General features: G+C 36.1%; 1 protein-coding gene across 1 annotated transcript in view; it reads right to left on the bottom strand.

Moving 5' to 3' along the window:
- IMPG2 (interphotoreceptor matrix proteoglycan 2) overlaps positions 1-19,707 on the bottom strand; it is a 1,485,782-nt gene that overhangs the window by 722,994 nt on the left and 743,081 nt on the right. The window contains exons 7-9 of the mRNA XM_044072040.1: positions 14,376-15,294; positions 12,850-13,136; positions 8,138-8,299 (exon numbers count right to left, since the gene is read on the bottom strand). Of these exons, the coding sequence (XP_043927975.1) occupies positions 8,138-8,299; positions 12,850-13,136; positions 14,376-15,294 (1,368 nt within the window). The remainder of the gene's footprint in view (positions 1-8,137; positions 8,300-12,849; positions 13,137-14,375; positions 15,295-19,707) is intronic.

Below are 19,707 nucleotides of genomic sequence, written 5' to 3'. Positions count from 1 at the left end.
GCCTCTTTACCAGGATCCAACACGAGTACATCATCCCTGACAAAAGCAACATCTTTATGCCCTTCCAACTTATTACTCATCTCACATCAAAATATTTCTAGCTCTGAAGTTATACCAAGTGGCAGTCTCCTAAAACAAAACTTTCCAACTGGAGTAATGAACATTATAAGCCTTTCTCTAAGGATATTTGTGAAACTCACTTGACTAATCTAATGTGGAGAACACCTTAGAATCAATTGACTTAGGTGCAATATCCTCTGCTGCTGGTAGAGTAAACCTTTCTCATATGACTGCATCATATAACTTTTTAAATTAACTGATATTTGTACATTGCCATTCCGTTTAATGACTAGGACCACTGGGGCACAACATCAGTTCAGTTACACTTTCAGTCACACCAGGAGCTTGCATTCATTTGAGCTCTTCCTCTAGTTTGGATAACATTGGAAAGGGCGCTCTTCTGGGTGTGGTCAAAGCAACTGGAACAGTGTTTGTCTTTAACCGTTTCTCTAATGGTTTCCCGTAAAGCAGACTAGCTTTGCCAAGCACATACATATTAATCTAGTTCATCCTGACAATCAGCCCAAGTTCACACACAAAACAGCTGTGCTGAGCAGATTATATATGTATTGACCTTCTAGCACATAAACCCAAAACTTGCACTTGTGCAACTTCCTCTTAGACGTAGCTAAAATACAATACATTTGAGTTTGACCGAAGGGCTGCATATTTTCATTCCTGCTTCATGCAATTACAAATGTTTTGAGATTCCTCTCTAAGTAGCAGATGACGTCACAAAAACATTGGAATCTGCAGATGACATCACAAAAACATTGGCTTCTGCATCAGTCTTAAAAGTTCATTAGGGATCCATGAACTGAGAGTTTTACTTGCCAGTCTGATTCAGCAATTACTGAACTCAGGAAAAAAAATTTTCTCAGTTTTATTTTCAATAACTGTTTCTTTCACTAGCTCAAATTTACAAACAACAGGAAAATGTCTCATGTTGTTACATTTCTTACACCTTCTGCCATGTGAAGGACATTTCTTTGATTCAGCGGTTAACACCTTATGCATTTGCCAAGCTTAAATTCATTCTGCTTCTTGACTTTCCACACGCTACCTATTGAATTCACCATTTTCTTGGTATTATCTCACATGCATTGTATGCATCATTTGCAGTATTCATATCAGCATTCTGTCTCTTCACAAGCCCAGCTTGTCCAGCAATTTGAATTGCCTTTTTTCAAAATTAATTTACTTTTAGCAGTAACTTTTCAAATGATTCTTTATCATCCAGCCAAGTCACAATTCTCTCTCTAATTCTTCACTTTTAGTTCTGTCAAACCTGTAATTTTCAGTCACTTCATACTAGTGCTTTACAAAACCTTCAGTACTGTCTTCGATTAACTTGAATGCATCTGTGAAAGCATGCCCTTTCATGAATAATGCCTATAATTCAGAAAGAACACCCATAAAGGCACAAAGTATTGCAGTCAAAAGGGACTGTTTTAGAGATATGTTTAGCTGCAATGAGGAAAGACCTCATTATCGGCAAATCTTCATGCCTCTGAATCGCATTCCGTTCCATCTACTGTTAATCAGCAGTTTCATGTGATAAGCAGCACTAGCAGCCTATACATTGCATTTACACAGGCATCCTGTCTTAGTCACTCACACACACACACACACACACACACACACACACACACACACACACACACACATGCTCACACAAACTGTTAATCAGCTGTCTTTCAGTTTACATACCATCCCTGATGTTGCCGCTTATTTTTCCCTGTTCCTTGTAAATTATGGATGAGTACAATAAGTCAATAATGTCATATATTAGAGTTTCTTCTTATTGTTCAAAAAATGCATTATGATACAAGCCCATTGCTCTATTAACTTTATAAGTGCATTAGAGGAATTTAATGCTGCCCTCCTTTGCCCAGAAGTGTTAAGCATGGCCTTCATGAATCATGGACCATTACATACAGTTAATATCAGACATTAGAGTTTCATATTATTATACGTTTGTTTTTGGCTGCAAAACCTATATTTATTAACTTTGTTATAAGTGACTTGGGGTAATATTAAATGGTGTCTCTGCTGTCTAGTGCCCCTACATGCCTTATGTTTGTCATGCTGCAAAACCCATTGTCCTATTAACATTTTAAATAACTAATAGTAATATTAAAGACTGTCCTTGGTGTCTAGTGTCTCCCCATATGTTTTTCATGCTGCAAAACCTCTTGTTCTATTAACTTTTGAAGTACCTTAGGGTAATATTTAAAATTTCCCTGGTGTCTAGCATCCCTCCCAATATTGCAGGATTTACTCATTAGTCTAGGAGAGTTTAAATGTATAGCACACACACACACACACACACACACACACACACACACACACACACACACACACACACACACACACAGACACACACACACACACACACACACACACTCAGAGAAAGTCACACACACATGCACAAACACAGTAGATCAGTCCCCTCAACCAGTCACACTCACTGATACTCTCTTCCATTCAGTCATATACATACACACCTACTATACCCATCACCTAACTAACCTTCCTACTTTGACCCCCCAAAGCCAACACACACACACACACACACACACACACACACACACACACACACACACACACACACACAGGCACGCACACACACACACACACACACACACACACACACACACACACACACACACACACACACACACACACACACACACACACACACACTCATTCATCAGGGAATACTTATACCTCTGCAGGCATGCACATGTGCTGACACATTAATTTATACACACACACATACACACACACACACACACACACACACACACACACACACTCAGAGAAAGTCACACACACATGCACAAACACAGTAGATCAGTCCCCTCAACCAGTCGCACTCACTGATACTCTCTTCCATTCAGTCATATACATACACACCTACTATACCCATCACCTAACTAACCTTCACACACACACACACACACACACACACACACACACACACACACACACACACTCATTCATCAGGGAATACTCATACCTCTGCAGGCATGCACATGTGCTGACAGTCATTTATACACACACACACACACACACACACACACACACACACACACACACACACACACACACACACACACACATGCACGCACACACACCCTGCTACTACAACCTCACCACAGACCCTTACCTGATCTTACCTTTTTGGCCATACAAATTTACAGAGCTGAGCAATTGTCTAAAATGCTCAGTTACATAAATGCCTTACCACAGGCATTTCCAGGTGAAGACATAAGGCTAATTAGCATAGGTCTTGCCCCCAGAATTCCTCATTAGCATGGAGCATGGACAAGGAGACATCCCACAGAGGTGATCCTACAGACCATGTAATATCACTGCTGTAGGCCTATCACAGAAGCAGAAAAGGCTTCCATCAGTAGTAACAGCCCATATTACCACTAGTGACATCCCTTGCTGAAATGCAGCCAATATCATTTATTGGCGCAAAATGTTCATTGAACCTAGTACCGACTCATTTTAACACTCTGGTCCTAAGGAAATGAAAATCAATGATATATATTGCTTTTACTTCTTTGCCCATATGCCATAATAAAGTATTACATGGGTTTCTTCACTTTCTTTATCTAGTTTAGCTACAGTTTAAAAGCTCCCATAACAGCCAGACAAATGGTGTTGCAAAATTGAATGGCTCTGATAAGTTAAATTTGGCCCTTTTGGTGAAAATTCAGTTTTATAGAACTCATCATCCGATATTCAGTAAAACAACTACTTTTTGAGGTAAAAACAGAAGTGTATCTATGACAAAGTGAAGGGGCCAGCTGTCCTGCGCACAAAGTGTTAGAACGTGTGATTGGTCTTCAGAACATTTGAATGCTGGTTTTACATTTGTGTTGAAACACTTTAGAGCTCCATGTATAGCAAGCTACGGTTTAAAAAGACAGAAGAAATTTATTTTGTTCTTCAAGTTAAAAGAGCATTTTTTGCTCTTGGAGGGGCGCCAAATTGGACAACAGCCCCAGGCACTAGAATATCTAGCTACACCTCCGGGTAAAAGCGCAATTTCTTTGATAAAAATGGCTATCTCAGAACTTGGATTTTGGTCATCAGCATGCTTTTCTGGTTTGAAATTGCATTTTTAATATTTCCATTTCTAACACTACATCATTATATATACCTATACCCAGTCATCTTTGATGACAGTTAAAATTATATCAGGAAAGAGCAGCATTTAAAAAAAAGCAGCTACTTTATTGGCACATAAAATGACTTTATAGCAAGAATGATGTTAACAGTTTCATCTCTCATGGTGAACTCTAGACCAACTGGCAAATGAGACTCTAAGATTTATGGGATGCAATGTTTCTTAAAGTTACAGTACTATAATATGACATACCCACAGCACATATAAGTACAGAGCTGCTTATATTTCTTATCATCACACAATGTGTATGTGATAATAATAATGATGCAGTGGTGCAGAGGTAGTGCTGTCACCTCACAGCATGTGGTTCTTCAGTCTGGTTCTCGGCTGGATTGCCTTCTCTGTGGAGTTTGCATGTTCTCCCTGCGTTCATGTGGGTTTCTTCCCATGTTTCAGAGACATGCATCTGGAGCATTTCTCCCTGGGCCTCCACTGAAAATTGGCTTTGTTCCAAGTCAGGCTTTCCCAGTAAACAAATAATAAGTAAAATAAATATCTAAATATTGTTGGATTATGATTCAGTAGTCAAAAAAACACATTACTGGCCAGTTGATATGCAGAAATTACCTCTGTTTTAAAGACTAGACTACATTTTCAGTAAATAAATGAATGTCATTATGTTTTTCAAAATCTTCTCCAGATATAATACAAAGTATGTATCTTTGTGGGAAAACATCTGTAAAATATGGTTAGAAGAAGCAAAGAAGACCAAACTCTAATCATCTGCTGCCATCAAAAAAGAGAAATTGTTGTGGAGTGTCAGTATTCATGAGATCAGTGAGCAAATGGATGTAAAGAATGCAGAGTTTTATAACTGTAGCCAGAAATTCCTGTAAAAAATCTAATTGAAAATTATATACATGGTTTGTAAATATGTTTTCTATTGGTTTATCAAAAAAAACAGCCCCTGCAAGTAAGGCAACTGCCAGTTCCCAAAATAGTTTTCCAAAAACGCATTGACCAGCAGACAGTGATGCAAAAACTCAATATTGTTATTTCTTGAATATCTGTGCTAAAAAGCACATTCCACAGAGAGAAAACATATCCAGACCAGTTTTGGCCAGTGCATTACAGCCTTCTTCAGTGTAGAAAACAGATATCACAAAAAATCCCACTATTTATATCTGTGGCAATCAGAAATCATGTGACTCATCAAATCAATTTACATAACCCCCCAGGAAGACCGATCATGTCTGGCAGGGGTTCTTTGACTGAACCATTGTCACAGTTCCTGACAAAACATCTGAAACCTTTGTTAAAGTTGATATGCTCTAGAATTCAAGATACTACTGAATTCTTGCAGATTATTTCTGACTCCCAACTTGAACCAGGTTGGTTATTGTGTAGCATAGATTTGACGTCTCTTTATACCAACATCCCACATTGGGCTGGCATTGAGGCTTTAAAATATTGGCTTGATAGATCAGAGCTATATCCACCTGGTTTCAATATGTTATTGATTGGATTAGCTGAATATGTCCTCACCAAAAATGTTTTCCTTTATCGGGATGCTTTTTATTTACAGATTAAAGGCACAAATTTATGCCGATCTGTTTATGGCCTATGTAGAAGAGCAACTTATATATGACTATTCTCATAACATTTTTCTTGAGGACATGGACATATGGAGGCATTACTTAGATGATTGCTGGTTGGTATGGAGGGCGGACTCAGAATATCTTCATGAGTTTGTGAATTATCTCAATAGATGGGGAATTCAATTTACGGTTAATTATAACTGTGATCAGATCACTTTTCTTGATGTTCTGATAACCAGAGAATCAGATAACACTCTTAAATCTGAAGTTTACCACAAATGTCCCCAGTATAACTCGTTCCTCCATGCCACCGGCTATCATCCACCACATATATGTAAGAATATTCCCAAATCTCAGTATATGAGAATAAAACGTATTTGCTCTGATGACAGTTCTTATTATACTTATAGGGATGATTTAACCACCCGGTTCATAGATAGAGGTTATAAGTTGGGACAGGTTTTACATGCTAGGAACAGTGTTGATTCTCTACAGTGTGAGGGGCTACTTGAATATCAGACAAAAGCTCTTGACTCAAACCCAGTAATACGGCAAGTTACTACCAATGGACGTAATACTGCGAGACTGACCAATAGTGTACAATGGAACTGGAATAAACTTAAGGCAGATGATAAACTAACTACAATTTTGGGAGATAGATGTTTACTTTCATATAGAAAAGGCAGAAATTTGGGTTCCATTTTCAGTCATTACAAAAGAGGACATTGTTCATTGAACCCGGCAATACAATTAACCCTTTTAGGGGACCACATAAAGGGAAGTTTCCCTTGTGGTCATTGTGTATATTGCCCTAGAATGAACAAAACAACCAGTTTCATCAGCAGAAATACAAGTATGGTTTATACTATTTCGCTTTTTGGGAATTGCCAGTCAGACTGGGTTATTTATCTTGTTACATGGGGTTGCTCTGCCTTTTATGTAGAGCAAACCTCTAGGTCAGTAAAATTCAGAATAGCTGAACACCTAAGTGATTTAAGACACAAGTATCGCACTAATGCCCTATATAAACATACAATCAAACATCCCAGAGCCAATTTCCATTTTACCATTATTGACAAAATTAAAGGCAATAGAGCTAAGACTGCGGGTTGGCATCAAATTATGTCTCAGATGGAGAAAAATGGATTATTAAATTAGGTTGTTTATTCCCCCCTGGATTGAATGAGCACCTTTAAGTTATTTGATGAGTCATATTATTTCTGATTGCCACAGATATAAATAGAGGGATTTTTTGTGATATCTGTTTTCTACACTGAAGAAGGCTGTATTGTACTGGCCGAAACCGGTCTGGATATTTTTTCTCTCTATGGAATGTGCTTTTTAGCACAGATATGCAATAAATAACAATATTGAGTTTTTCTATTGGTTTATACTACATCTATGGATAAAATCCAATAAAAATATTTGCTGAAAAAATCTTTCACCTATTGTACCGCCTTATCTGCCTCATTTAGTCAGTAACTCTGTACTGGGTTACTGTTTTATACCTCCATCTATGCAAACAATGACATTTGCTACAAATATTATTTTTTCTTCCTAAAATGTAAAGTCGTAATAAATATCATTTTGCATGTCTTCCATTTCTGTGTCACACTTTACAACCACCTATTTATGCATTAGCTTTTCTAAACTCTTAACTCATACCTCAACACTATTTTACTTTCACTATCCTCTTACTCAGACCAAATCTATATACTAAACTTTAATTCCAAACATAACTGTATGCACTGAATATATTCCTGTGTCTGCTCTGTAGATGCAGGACACTCAAGCATTTAAGTGAGTATTTGAACAGGGTTTCTCTATGTTCAGTTGTTCATATCATCCCAACACAATTCACACCTCATTGATTGTTTCAGTTTATGTGAGGTAGCATACGATTTCCTTTCTTAAAATTTTGCAAGTTCTTTTCCAATAAAAATCGTTTCATAATTTTGCTGACACAGATGGATCTTGAAACATGACTAAAGGATAGCTTTGACTAAGATTTGTATAATGGATAGATTCAAAGTCACTTTCGCCCTGCGTAATAACTTTCACAGTAAAACAACAAAAAGTTAATATTGCACTTTAAAATCTCTAGCATTTCTTAGGTTGTCAATTAATTTGTTTCATTATCCATACAGCATACTGGAAGTTCTGAAATAAAAAAGAGCATATAAAGAAAGAAAATAAAAAACAGAATGGAAATGGAGCTAGGGCATCACAATCACATCAGGGTAACAGAATAATTTAGCAGCTTTAGAGAGATGTGATGCTGGCAGGTAGTCAGGAAATAAGCTGTTAAGAAAGGTAAGAAATTTAAGATTAGTACCTCAGTGATGAACTGTTCTGCCAGCTCCTTGAACCATCTCGTAGCTGGGTCACTCAGAGTCTCATTGTACTGCTCGCCGAGAAGCAGAATAGTGAATTCTACAATTTGTTCACTCCTATGTTTTGATGTCTTCTCTGTCATTGTCTTAATTTCATTTGTGAGCTGCAGAGGCAAAAAATACAGCTGGTAAGTTCTAACACACTATATGCTGGATGCAGCCATCAAACTATTCCTCAAAAAATATTGACTAATTATTATGAGATAATTATTAAACATGCCTGAATTTGTGAACAGTCAGCAGCATGTCATCATATTTTGGGTTGCAATTGCTAGAATGTACTTCAGTGTATGTACACCCTTTCACCAGATCTTTATACTCATCACTTCTCATAGAAAGGTACTGCATTTTCATTGCCTGCTCAGTGGTTCAGTTGGTGAACCCAAACTCTGAAATTATACCCCTTGTTCAATTAAAACCATTTCTTCTTTACCTAACTTTATAAGTTCATAGAAAATATGTCTCACTTTACCAGGTACTACTGCTGTTTTGCTAGAATAAAAGGAATTTGCCCTCACTACTTTCTGATCAAATGCAGGTGCTCTTCTGTTTGTAATACTACTACAGATTGTATTTTCCTCTCTTTGATTTTAGACTGTAGGCTCTAATACTCCTTCTTTGATTCTGCTCTCTTAGTAGTATTTTCAAAATCCTAGTCTCCACTACTTAAAATAAAACAACTGTTCAACTCATCCTACAAAGTGCTGAATTGCATTGCTGTGCTATTTAGCATTCATAGTCATTCACATTCCCAAAAGAGCAAAATCTCATTACTTGGGAATTAACATGACTATGAATCACTGTATAAAGCAACTGAAACAATTACTCAGTGGAACACCTACCACCTGAGCTACTGGGAAGCACAGATACTAAAAGAAGCATATACAGGGACTATCACTCCCATCCAAAGGCACACACACCCACACCCACACACACACATACAATAGCCATTAATGCACAGACATTCAAAGGCCCACTCACTTCCCCAATGCTTTCACACATATAGTGTAACATAGACATACATATGCATGCATTCTCATATACACAGACACACACACACACACACGCGCGCGCGCACCATAGTTTACTTAAATTGACAATCTGTCCAATTCACCCTGAACAGATTCCCATCACTGAAATGCATAGAAGTGCATGACAAGATTGCCATGTACACTTACTCAATTTGATTCTGGTTCGCATTATTTGCATAAAATAGGCATCTAAGAATCCTGTATTACACATCTTTTAACTGGACAACATGCAAGGAGACAAGCAAGGAAGCTCATTTCCATAAACCCCACAAGAGTATAGCACATCTGCAAGTGGTAGTATGATCCACACTGCCTAAAAGGGCACTGCACTACTTATAGGAGAGGAAAGTTATATCTTGAATATTTTGCAAGCTGACCATAAACACCAGACTTTGTATAACATACTATACCTTATCAAAACTGCTATATACTTATTCTGTTGGCTCCCCAAAACTATCTTTGTTAGCATTTATCTTATTTCATTTAGTATTTTTTGTTATTATTTTCTATTTGCTTGTAAAGTAATTCATAAATACAAACAGATCAATAACATGAAAATAAATAAAAATGATATATAGATACCTTATGTTACTTGGCAGAAATATGATGTTGCATTCATAAATTATTTAGTAAATATAAGAAGTGAACAGAGATATCCTTCCCCATAATCTAACCCCCCCAATCTTATACCACAAGTCAATATAAACTGGAAATGAAAAATTCTGCAACTTTCTCAATATGAATTGTGGGGAAAAAACGTTTCAGCTATTCCTTGCAAGAAAATCTATACTAGGTTAATTCTGATAGCTTAAAATAAGCCTATTAGCTATTATACATACAATACTGAATATTATTGATTATTTTTAAAAAGATTTGTGGAAGCTAATATCATAAGGACTTGGTGTATAGACAGTGTGAGCAATATGTTTCATGATTGTAACCACCACTACCTACCAGCAATATAAGTACCAATGACTTCAAAATTACAGCGGCATTTGGAAATGAATGATAGGAATGGAAATGTTATAACAGCACTAGTATGCATGTTAAAAGGAATTTAGGATTAGTATGCAGTGGTACGGTGGTAGCTTTGTTAGCTCACAGCAAGAGGTTCTCCCGTTCGATTCTCAGCTTGGCTTGGGAGTGCCTTCTGTGTGGAGTCTGCATGTCCTCCCCGCGATTGGGTAGCATTTGAAAGACATGCATGCGTAAATGGGCATGCCTTCGTTGAAGGTTGGGCGTCGAGCTGGCACCTCAGCGTTTCGTAAAAATCTACTACCAATTACTAGTGGACCGGAGTTCCGCTGTGGTGACCCCTTACTGGGAAAAAGCCGAAAGACAAACAAACATCTCAATGGTGAACTGTTCTGCAAAATCCCTGAATTGCCTTGTAGCTGGTCACTCAGTGTCTGATTGTACTGCTCTCCAAGAAACTGAATACTGAATTCTACAATTTGTTCACTTTGCTATAATACAAACTACTGAGTGTTTTGAGATAATAAGGTGTGTCACAGTATGCAGGAATGGATTACGCATTGTGATTTTGCAACCTAAATGTTGGTGGCTCCATTTTCCCTATTACAAATGTAATGAGATGTAAGATATATCAGGCTTACTTGCACATGTCTGAGGACAACTTGGCTCACCACTGGTCTTGTTACATGAATCTGTTAAGATAAGTACTGAAGTATGACTGTGATTCATAGAGATAAGCATAATTCAGCCTAATTTGCATACAAATTGTGTATATGAGCCTGATTATATGTGAATAAGTTTAATACCGCCATACAGTACAGAGTAGATTATCCAAAATAATTAGGGTAGTTTGGATAATTAAACAGTTTGGATAAACAAACATAATACATTGAACTTGATAAAAAACTTCTAAAATCTTGTGTTTTCTGCACACAAGGAATACACTTTTCAACCATTCAGCGAGTCCAGTGGGAAATAAAGAATATTTTTCACACACAAGCGGGCTACAAGCTAAAAAACATGCACAAGTGAATACGTATAACATTTACATATTAAGACTTTATGATTTTTCCTATCTGAAAACTTTGGAAGGCTGTGTTCAGACAATTAACATCAAAATCCCAAAGGATAAGGCACCATGTATGGAACAACAAATTAATTTATTATAAAGCGCTTTTCGTCCACACCAAATAGTCGAACTTCATCAGATACAAATACTTCATTCACAAGAAACAGTTTAAATAACCCTCTCAGTAAGTCACATGACATCCCAGCTCAGTAAGTCACATGACATCCCAGCTAAAATTTTAAAGTGCTAGTCACATCTATTTAAGAAATAACACCATATATTTAAAATGACGATGTTAATATTTCTAAAATCTACAATTCCACTAGTTAAAACAAAAATATGTTAAACTTCTGTCCAGCAATTTAATAGAACATTGAATATGAGTATAAAACTTAAAAATGCAAAAATGTATTTAGGAGAAAGGTCCCCAATACTATCTCATTAGATTTTTCAATTTCAAAATACACATTAGGAAACACATATCATTGAGTCCTGGGTGGTTGTAGGCATTTAGTCGAATTTGCCAAATAAGTTCTAATCTTTCGAGTTCTAACTTGATGGGGCCTCCCCTAGGATTCTGTGCCACCTGATCTATAACTCCAAATTTAAAGCATTTTCCATTTTTTGTCTACTGATACTATATACATGTTCATAGATTCTATCCCTAAGCCTTCTTTCTGTTTTGCCTATGTAGATTGATTCACACAACTGACACTTGGCTAAATAAACCACCATCATAGAGTTACAGCTGTGTTTCATTCTACAGGTTATCTTATTATTGTTCACTATTGTTGTGAGGCCCACGTCCATGTATGTACAGTAATGGCAATTCCCACATTGCTTCATTCCTGCATAAATTGAGTTGGATTTAGTGTTTCATTTGAGTGGATTTTTAAAATTGGTAGCTCTTCTCAAAATAAATTTAGGGGAAGGCTCCAATTTTACGACTAATTCCTTGTCTTCTGTGAGATTATTCCAGTTTTTGCAAACTATATCTCTAATGTAGCTAAAGTCCAAGTTTAATGTCGTGACAAAACCTAGACTAAAGTTACATTCTGAAGCAAGGGTTGTTGTTGTTACTGCATGTATTGACTCCTCTGACTGTAAAGTATCTGGGGAAGAAATGTTTACAGTCTGAATTATCCAAAATAATAATCTAAGCATCCACAGGAATCAAGCACATTGGTCCTCAAGTGTAAATTTGTTAAGGCAGCAAAAAAGCAGCAAAAGCAATACTTCAATAATACGCGGACTAAATAGACAGTCCAGGGTTTATTCTCACATGTAAGCGCTTTCACCTTTCGGCTTCTTCAGACATATACAATGAAAAAACCACAACCTTTTAAATATTATAGGAAAGCATTTCATTGGTGTAACAATTCACTACGTCATTCAATTAAAATATATATTACAACTACTGATGTATATATATATATATATATATATATATATATATCATTAAGAACAGCTACTTTCTAAAGTGCTATCATAAAAACATTCTTATAAAATACATAAATATTTAATATTTAATAAACATTTCAAATGAAGCAACAAACTATTAAATAATTCAGGTGGATACTGTAAGTCTTCTTTTTCGCAGAATAGGTTTGAGGGAAGCTTTGTCATTGAGACCAGGCTCTCTGTCTGCTTGACATCTAATGATCCACCTGAGTTCATTCTCTTCTGTAAATGTCTCAATGTCACCCCCACGTAAATTTGGTTTAAAAATCTGAATCACTGAAAAAACAAATGTATGATTGGGGCCCCTTTCCATAACGTGCTTGGCTAAGGCATTTGTAGGAGTGCCTATGCGAATGTGGTAAACATGTTCCCTTATGCGCTCCTTGAGTCTTCTATTGGTTTTACCTATATAAAAAGATACACAGGAAACACATCTAGCTAAATAAACCACATGTTCACTTTGGCAACTAGAGTTGGTATGAAAATAAAATTCAACACCAGTGATAGGATGTGTAAATAAAGTCCTCTCATCAATATATGGACACTGTTTACACTTTTTACAGGGCTTAGTATTTGCTGAATCCCTAGAGAAGTCAAAAAGTTCCTTGCCTAGTGGACGATGACAAAGGATACGTTTCAAATTTCTTCTATTCCTAAAGGCATAAGTGGGTCTGGGTCCCACTATCCTATCTATGTTTTCATCTAACAGTAGTACATTTCAATATTTCTCAAATGTTTTCTTAACATTAAACACATCTGAGGTGTAAAATAAAGGTATTCTTAAATGTGTTGAGCTCAGAAGGTTCTCTCGACGAACCTCAGTAGCTCCTTCTTCAGAAAAATATGGTCTTGCTGTAGAGGCTCTAAGTAAATTCACTGTACTGATGGCTTCATTTAATTCACTTGATTTATAACGTCTATCGATCAACTTTTCTTTAAGGTTGGAAATCTCTAACATAAAATCATCATGGGTCGGATTAAGTCTAGAGGCTCTCATAGCCTGACCCATGACTACGTTTTTAAAAACAAATGGAGGATGCATACTTTCTCGATGAAGTAAAGTGTTTCTATAACACGCTTTACGATGAATTGTAGTATTCAACATTCCATTGTCCAGCCTTATTATGTCTACATCTAGGAAGGAAATCCTATCTCTAGAATAGTTGGTAGTAAAACTAAGAAAACTAGTGAGACCATTAACAATTGATACCAAATGAAGAAGTTCTACTTCCGTGCCAAACCATATAAAAAAGAGGTCGTCCACAAAACGTTTGTAAAATAAAGCTTTATATCAAAATTCATGTAGAGGAAATAATTGGTCTTCCTCCCACTTAGCCATTACTATATTGGCGTAGCTGTTGGCACAAGAAGTGCCCATAGCTACGCCATCATTCTGCAAATAAAACTCATTATTAAAAGTAAAAACATTATTTTGTAAAACAACTTCCAATAACATGGTTAACTGATCTATAATGGTGGGAGTTAAATCAGAGTGTTCTGTTAAAAATTGATGTACCATCAACACTCTTATGTCATTGGGGATCACAGTAAACAGACTTTTAACATCCATAGTTACAAGGATATAAGGTTTATTGTCAGGTATTTCTTTAATAAATGTATATAATTCTAAAAGAAATTGTTTACTGTCCCTTAAAATGGTGGAACTGGCATTAACTATAGGTCTGAAGAAATGTTCCAGGTAAAGTGATAGGGGTTCGGTAACCCAGCCTCTCCCAGCTACTATGGGATGTAATGGTGGCTTTTCCAATGACTTGTGAATCTTGGGAAGACCCTGTATAATTGGTATGAGGGGTTTATTAACTCTTAAAAACTTCATTAAGATATGATCTATGTCTCGACTTTTATAAAGGTCTTCTAACATATCATAGATCTTGAATATCTTGTTAGTGACCTCATTTAATTCGATCTTAGAATAATAATTACCTTCATTCAACATTAAAATCATACTCTCTAAATAGTCTTCAGAGTCCATGATAACAATAGGTCCTCCTTTATCTGCAGGACGAATAACTATGGAAGAGTCCTTGGACAAGTCAGATAGGGCCTTCCTCTGATTAAAGGTTAGGTTCTGTCTCCTGGCTTTCCTGCTTTTATCTTTATTTAATTTATTCAACTCATGCAGATCTTGTTCAACTAATTTACTAAAAGTATCCACCAAGGGATGTAAAGTTGGAACATATAAGCTAGGGGTACGGAATGTACCAGTATTACCTGACCTATTATCATCCTCAAATTCCAATTTCAATTGTATATTACGTGCAAAAGGTCTAGTGTCCAAAACTGAATCAGTAACATTGCTTACACTGCTAGGAATAAAGGATAAACTCTTTGTCAAAACCTGTACTTCATACCTAGTAAGGATCTTGTGAGATAAATTCAGGACTAGGGATTGGGAAGACGTTCCCACATTTTCTTCAGGGTGGGTCCAGTATGGTCTCCCCCTGAACCTTTCCGCTTCATCCTCCCTCTGTTTGTTACCTTTTATTAGCAAAAACATGTCATCCAGGTAACGTGTAAAATATACTATTTGACTGGTAATTTCCTGGATGTTGAAAATGTAAGTGTGTTCCCAATAAGCATTACTAAGTTGGCAAAACTGGAGCCACAAGGTGACCCCATTGCTACTCCCATCGTTTGTAAATAAAAGTTTTTTTTAAATGAATGAAATTGTTGGACAGTGTATTGTCTAACAACTCTTCAACCAAGGAAATATCTGTGCTTGGGGTGCCTTTGCTCCTTAAGATATTTACCACCCATTCTATGTGTAGGTCTTGTGCTATGGATGTATAAAGGTCTCTTACATCCACTGTAGGAAAATTGTGTTGTGTGTTGAAGTCAAGTTCATTCATTTTTTTCAAGAAATGTCCAGGAGTCCCTGCAAATTTGTGCCTCAGTTTGTACATATTTTTTCACCATTGAATCCATCACTTTTGCACATGCATATGTAGCTGAATTTCTACCATCTACAATGGGCCTTAATGGCAGATTTTGAAGGTCCTTATGAACTTTGGGGACTCCGAACATGACTGGTGCCATAGGTGTCAGTATCTGCATGTAGTTGTATAAATTTGTCTATTTTTCCTTCAATGTATAAGTCATTAATGTAAATTCTTATACTTTGATTAGCTGTATTGTATTAATTTAATGAAACTTGTTGGTAGGAATCAGCATTCAAAACAGATTCAATCTTGTTATCATAATCATTCGATTAAATGCCTACAGCCACCCAGCTCTCAATGATATATTCCCTAATGTGTATTTTGAAATTGAAAAATCTAATGAGATAGTATTGGGGACGTTTCCGCTAAATACATTTTTGCATTTTTAAGTTTTATGCTCATATTCACTGTTCTATTAAATTGCTGGACAGAAGTTTAACATTTTTTTTAACTAGTGTAATTGTGGATTTTAGAAATGTTAACATGGTCATTTTAAATATATGCTGTTATTTCTTAAACAGATGTGACTAGCACTTTAAATTTTTAGCTGGGATGTCACGTAACTTACTGAGAGGGTTATTTAAACTGTTTCTTGTGAATGAAGTACTTGTATCTGATGAAGTTCGACTATTTGGTGTGGACGAAAAGCACTTTATTATAAATGTATTTGTTGTTCCAGGCGTGGTGCCTTATTCTTTGGGATTTTGCAGTTTGTTTTCTTGTGTTTCATTGGAATTCAGATAATTAACATTTTGGATAATTGACTCTCTACTGTATTTAGTTGAGATCACTCAAGTTAGGGAGCAAGTGTTTTGGGAAAGTACGAAGCATATCGAGTATGATAAAAATAGCAATAAGGTTATAACTTATTGTGAAGCAGCACACTTTGAATTTTATAGAATACTTGGTATGAGGAGAATTGGTGTTTTTCATTGTTGTGAATGTCAGATGCAGTTGGCTCATGTTAATAGTAATGAAACAAGTGCCATTTATAAATGGGAATTCATGACATTAATACTGAAACCATATGGGGAAGTACTGCTGATGGCAATCTGAAAGATAAGTGTTTGCATTTTTTTTTACATTTATAGATTATGCTATACAGGATATTAGTACATCATTTGAATTGCGTAAAGTCCAATGTACTTCATTTCATGAATGTATTGTATTTCTAGGATGCATGCTGCTTTATTGTAGCATTTGTGACTCACTCATGAAGGAAAAATCATAGAAGTGTAAATACAGAACTGTTTAGGGGAAGGATTGCAACTCTGTTAGCAGTGGCATAACACTGCAGTGTAATGATAAGTGTTTGCAATACTATTATGTATTTGTTTATGATGTTGTACAAGTTAATACAACACATTTTAACTGGGTGAGGTAGGACTTGCAGTGTGTGTATAATATGGGTGTTGTGTAACTGTGAATGTTTTTTGTACTCAGATCTTGTATTTATTTCTGAGTAAAGCAAAAATGCTTTCAATGCTGTGTTGTTTGGTGGGTGGATTAAGCTTCATTATATTACTTTTGCATGTTGTTTTAGGTAAATGAATGATGCAGCAACAGGGATCCAGACAGAGAAAAGGTAATTTTCACCGCAAGGAGAACCACATCCTCATGGCAGCTCTTAGGACATATGTTGAAGTTTCTTGTGATGATTTTAAGAACTTAAATTCTTCACATAATTATTTAGGAGGTTTTTATATATATATATATATATATATATATATATATATATATATATATATATATATATATATATATATATATATATATATATATATATATATACATACATACAGTGGATATAAAAAGTTTACACACCCCTGTTAAAATGCCAAGTTTTTGCGATATAAAAAAAGAGACAACAATAAATGATTTAATTTTCTTCTGGTGAAAACATTCTTTTGTTGATTTGGATGTATGCTTGGGGTCATTGTCATGTTGAAAGGTGAAATTCCTCTTCATCTTCAGCTTTCTAGCAGATGCCTGAAGGTTTTGGGCCAAAAGTGAGTGGTATTTGGAACTGTTCATAATTCCCTCCACCTTGACTAACGCCCCAGTTCCAGCTGAAGAAAAGCAACCCCAAAGCATGATACTGCCACCATCATGCTTCACTGTGGGGATAGTATTCTTTTGGTGATGTGAAGTGTTGTTTTTGCGCCAAACGTACCATTTGGAATTGTGGCCAAAAAGTTCAACCTTGGTCGCATCAGACTATAACACATTTTCCCACATGATTTGGGAGACTTGATGTATTGTTTTCCAAATTTTAGCTGGCCCTGAAAGTTTTTCTGTGTAAGAAAAGGCTTCCATCTTGCAACCCTACCTTATAGTCCAGACACATGGAGAATATGGGAGATTGTTGTCACATGTAGTATACAACCAGTACTTGCCAGAAATTCCTGCAGCTCATTCAGTGTTTCTGTATGTCTCTTGGCAGCCTCCCTGACCAGTTTTCATCCTGTCGTTTCATCAATTTTGGAGGAACATCCAGTTCTTTGCAACATCACTGTTGTCCCATAGTTTCTCCACTTTTTGATGACTGCCTTCACTGTGTTCCATGGTATATCCAATGCTGTGGAAATTATTTTGTATTGTTCTCCTGACTGATACCTTTCAACAATGAGATCCCTTTGATGCTTTGTAAGCTCTCTGCGAACCATGGCTTTTGCTGTAGCAGGCAACTGAGTAAATGTCAGGAAAATTCCACTAGGACAGCTGAACTTTATTTGGGGGTTAATCAGAGTCTCTTTAATTGATGGCAGGTGTATACCCAAGAAGACTGAATGTTGTAGTTAAATCAAAAGATGATACAACAAAGTATTAGTTTAAGGGTGTGCACACAAAACAAAGTATTTGTTTAAGGGTGTGCACACTTATGCAACCAATGTATTTTACATTTTTTTATTTTTTATATTTTTCCCCTAACAGATTTGCTTGTTTTTCAATTGAATTGTACAGGTTATAGGTCACATTAAGGGTGGGAAAAGTTCTGAAATGATTTATTGTGGTCCTGTTTTTTTATATTACAAAAACCTGGCATTTTAACAGGGGTGTATAAACTTTTTATATCTACTGTGTGTGTGTGTGTGTGTGTGTGTGTGTGTGTGTGTGTGTGTGTGTGTGTGTGTGTGTGTGTGTGTGTGTGTGTGTATATATATATATATATATATATATATATATATAAATACATGTGTGTGTGTGTGTGTGTGTGTGTACACACATGTTTATATGAGAGAGAAAGACTGATATATATGTATGAGCATTTTCATTTAGTGTTTACTCAGTTCTGATGAAGTCCACTTTTTGAGTACAAAAGTACTTGTTTTGATTAATTTCTCTGTCTCCCATTATGGGAGAGCATCTTCACTGTTTGCAAAGTAGATAGAAATGGTGCATTTCTAACCTTTTATAACATATCTATGGATGATGAGGAAACATGTCAAAATATGACTATGAATCGCAAACAGGCAGGAAAAGGGGTTATTATCATAAGTTTTACATCATTTCTCATTAACAGCTCATTATTACCTCACTTGCATACGTTTATTTGGGGCCATCATGCATAAGCACAAATGGCCTCTATGAATCACACCATGGTTGAGCTTACATGTGAACAATACCAATTGCCTTAACCAGTTCACGTAACAACTATGAAAACCACCCCATATATCAATGCATTTTAGTACTATTAAAAATAGGCATTACATTAACGCAGTAAATGCACATGAGAAATGGAGTCTGTGCTGGAAAAGTCTAAATGAAACTTTAAAAACTGCTTCTTAAAAAGTCCCATTCATATGTGTAATAATTGTTTTGATATTCATTAATTATTAACCAGTAAAATAAAGTGACTCAAATGGGCAGTGCACAGACATAACCCAGCTCAAATGTAATAAAGATACAGTGACATACTTTTGATTACAAATACAAAAAATTGTTCCACTGTGACTCAGTCTGCATCTAACTAAAAGCAAACATGTATTAGATTACATGGCAGCAGAAATGTCAAA

This window comes from Protopterus annectens, chromosome 5.part0 (genome assembly GCF_019279795.1).
Source record: "Protopterus annectens isolate FY-2018-M chromosome 5.part0, PAN1.0, whole genome shotgun sequence".
Classification (NCBI taxonomy): Eukaryota; Metazoa; Chordata; order Ceratodontiformes; family Protopteridae; genus Protopterus; species Protopterus annectens.
Note: the sequence above shows the minus strand (reverse complement) of the source record. Positions and strands in the feature narration are given on the sequence as shown.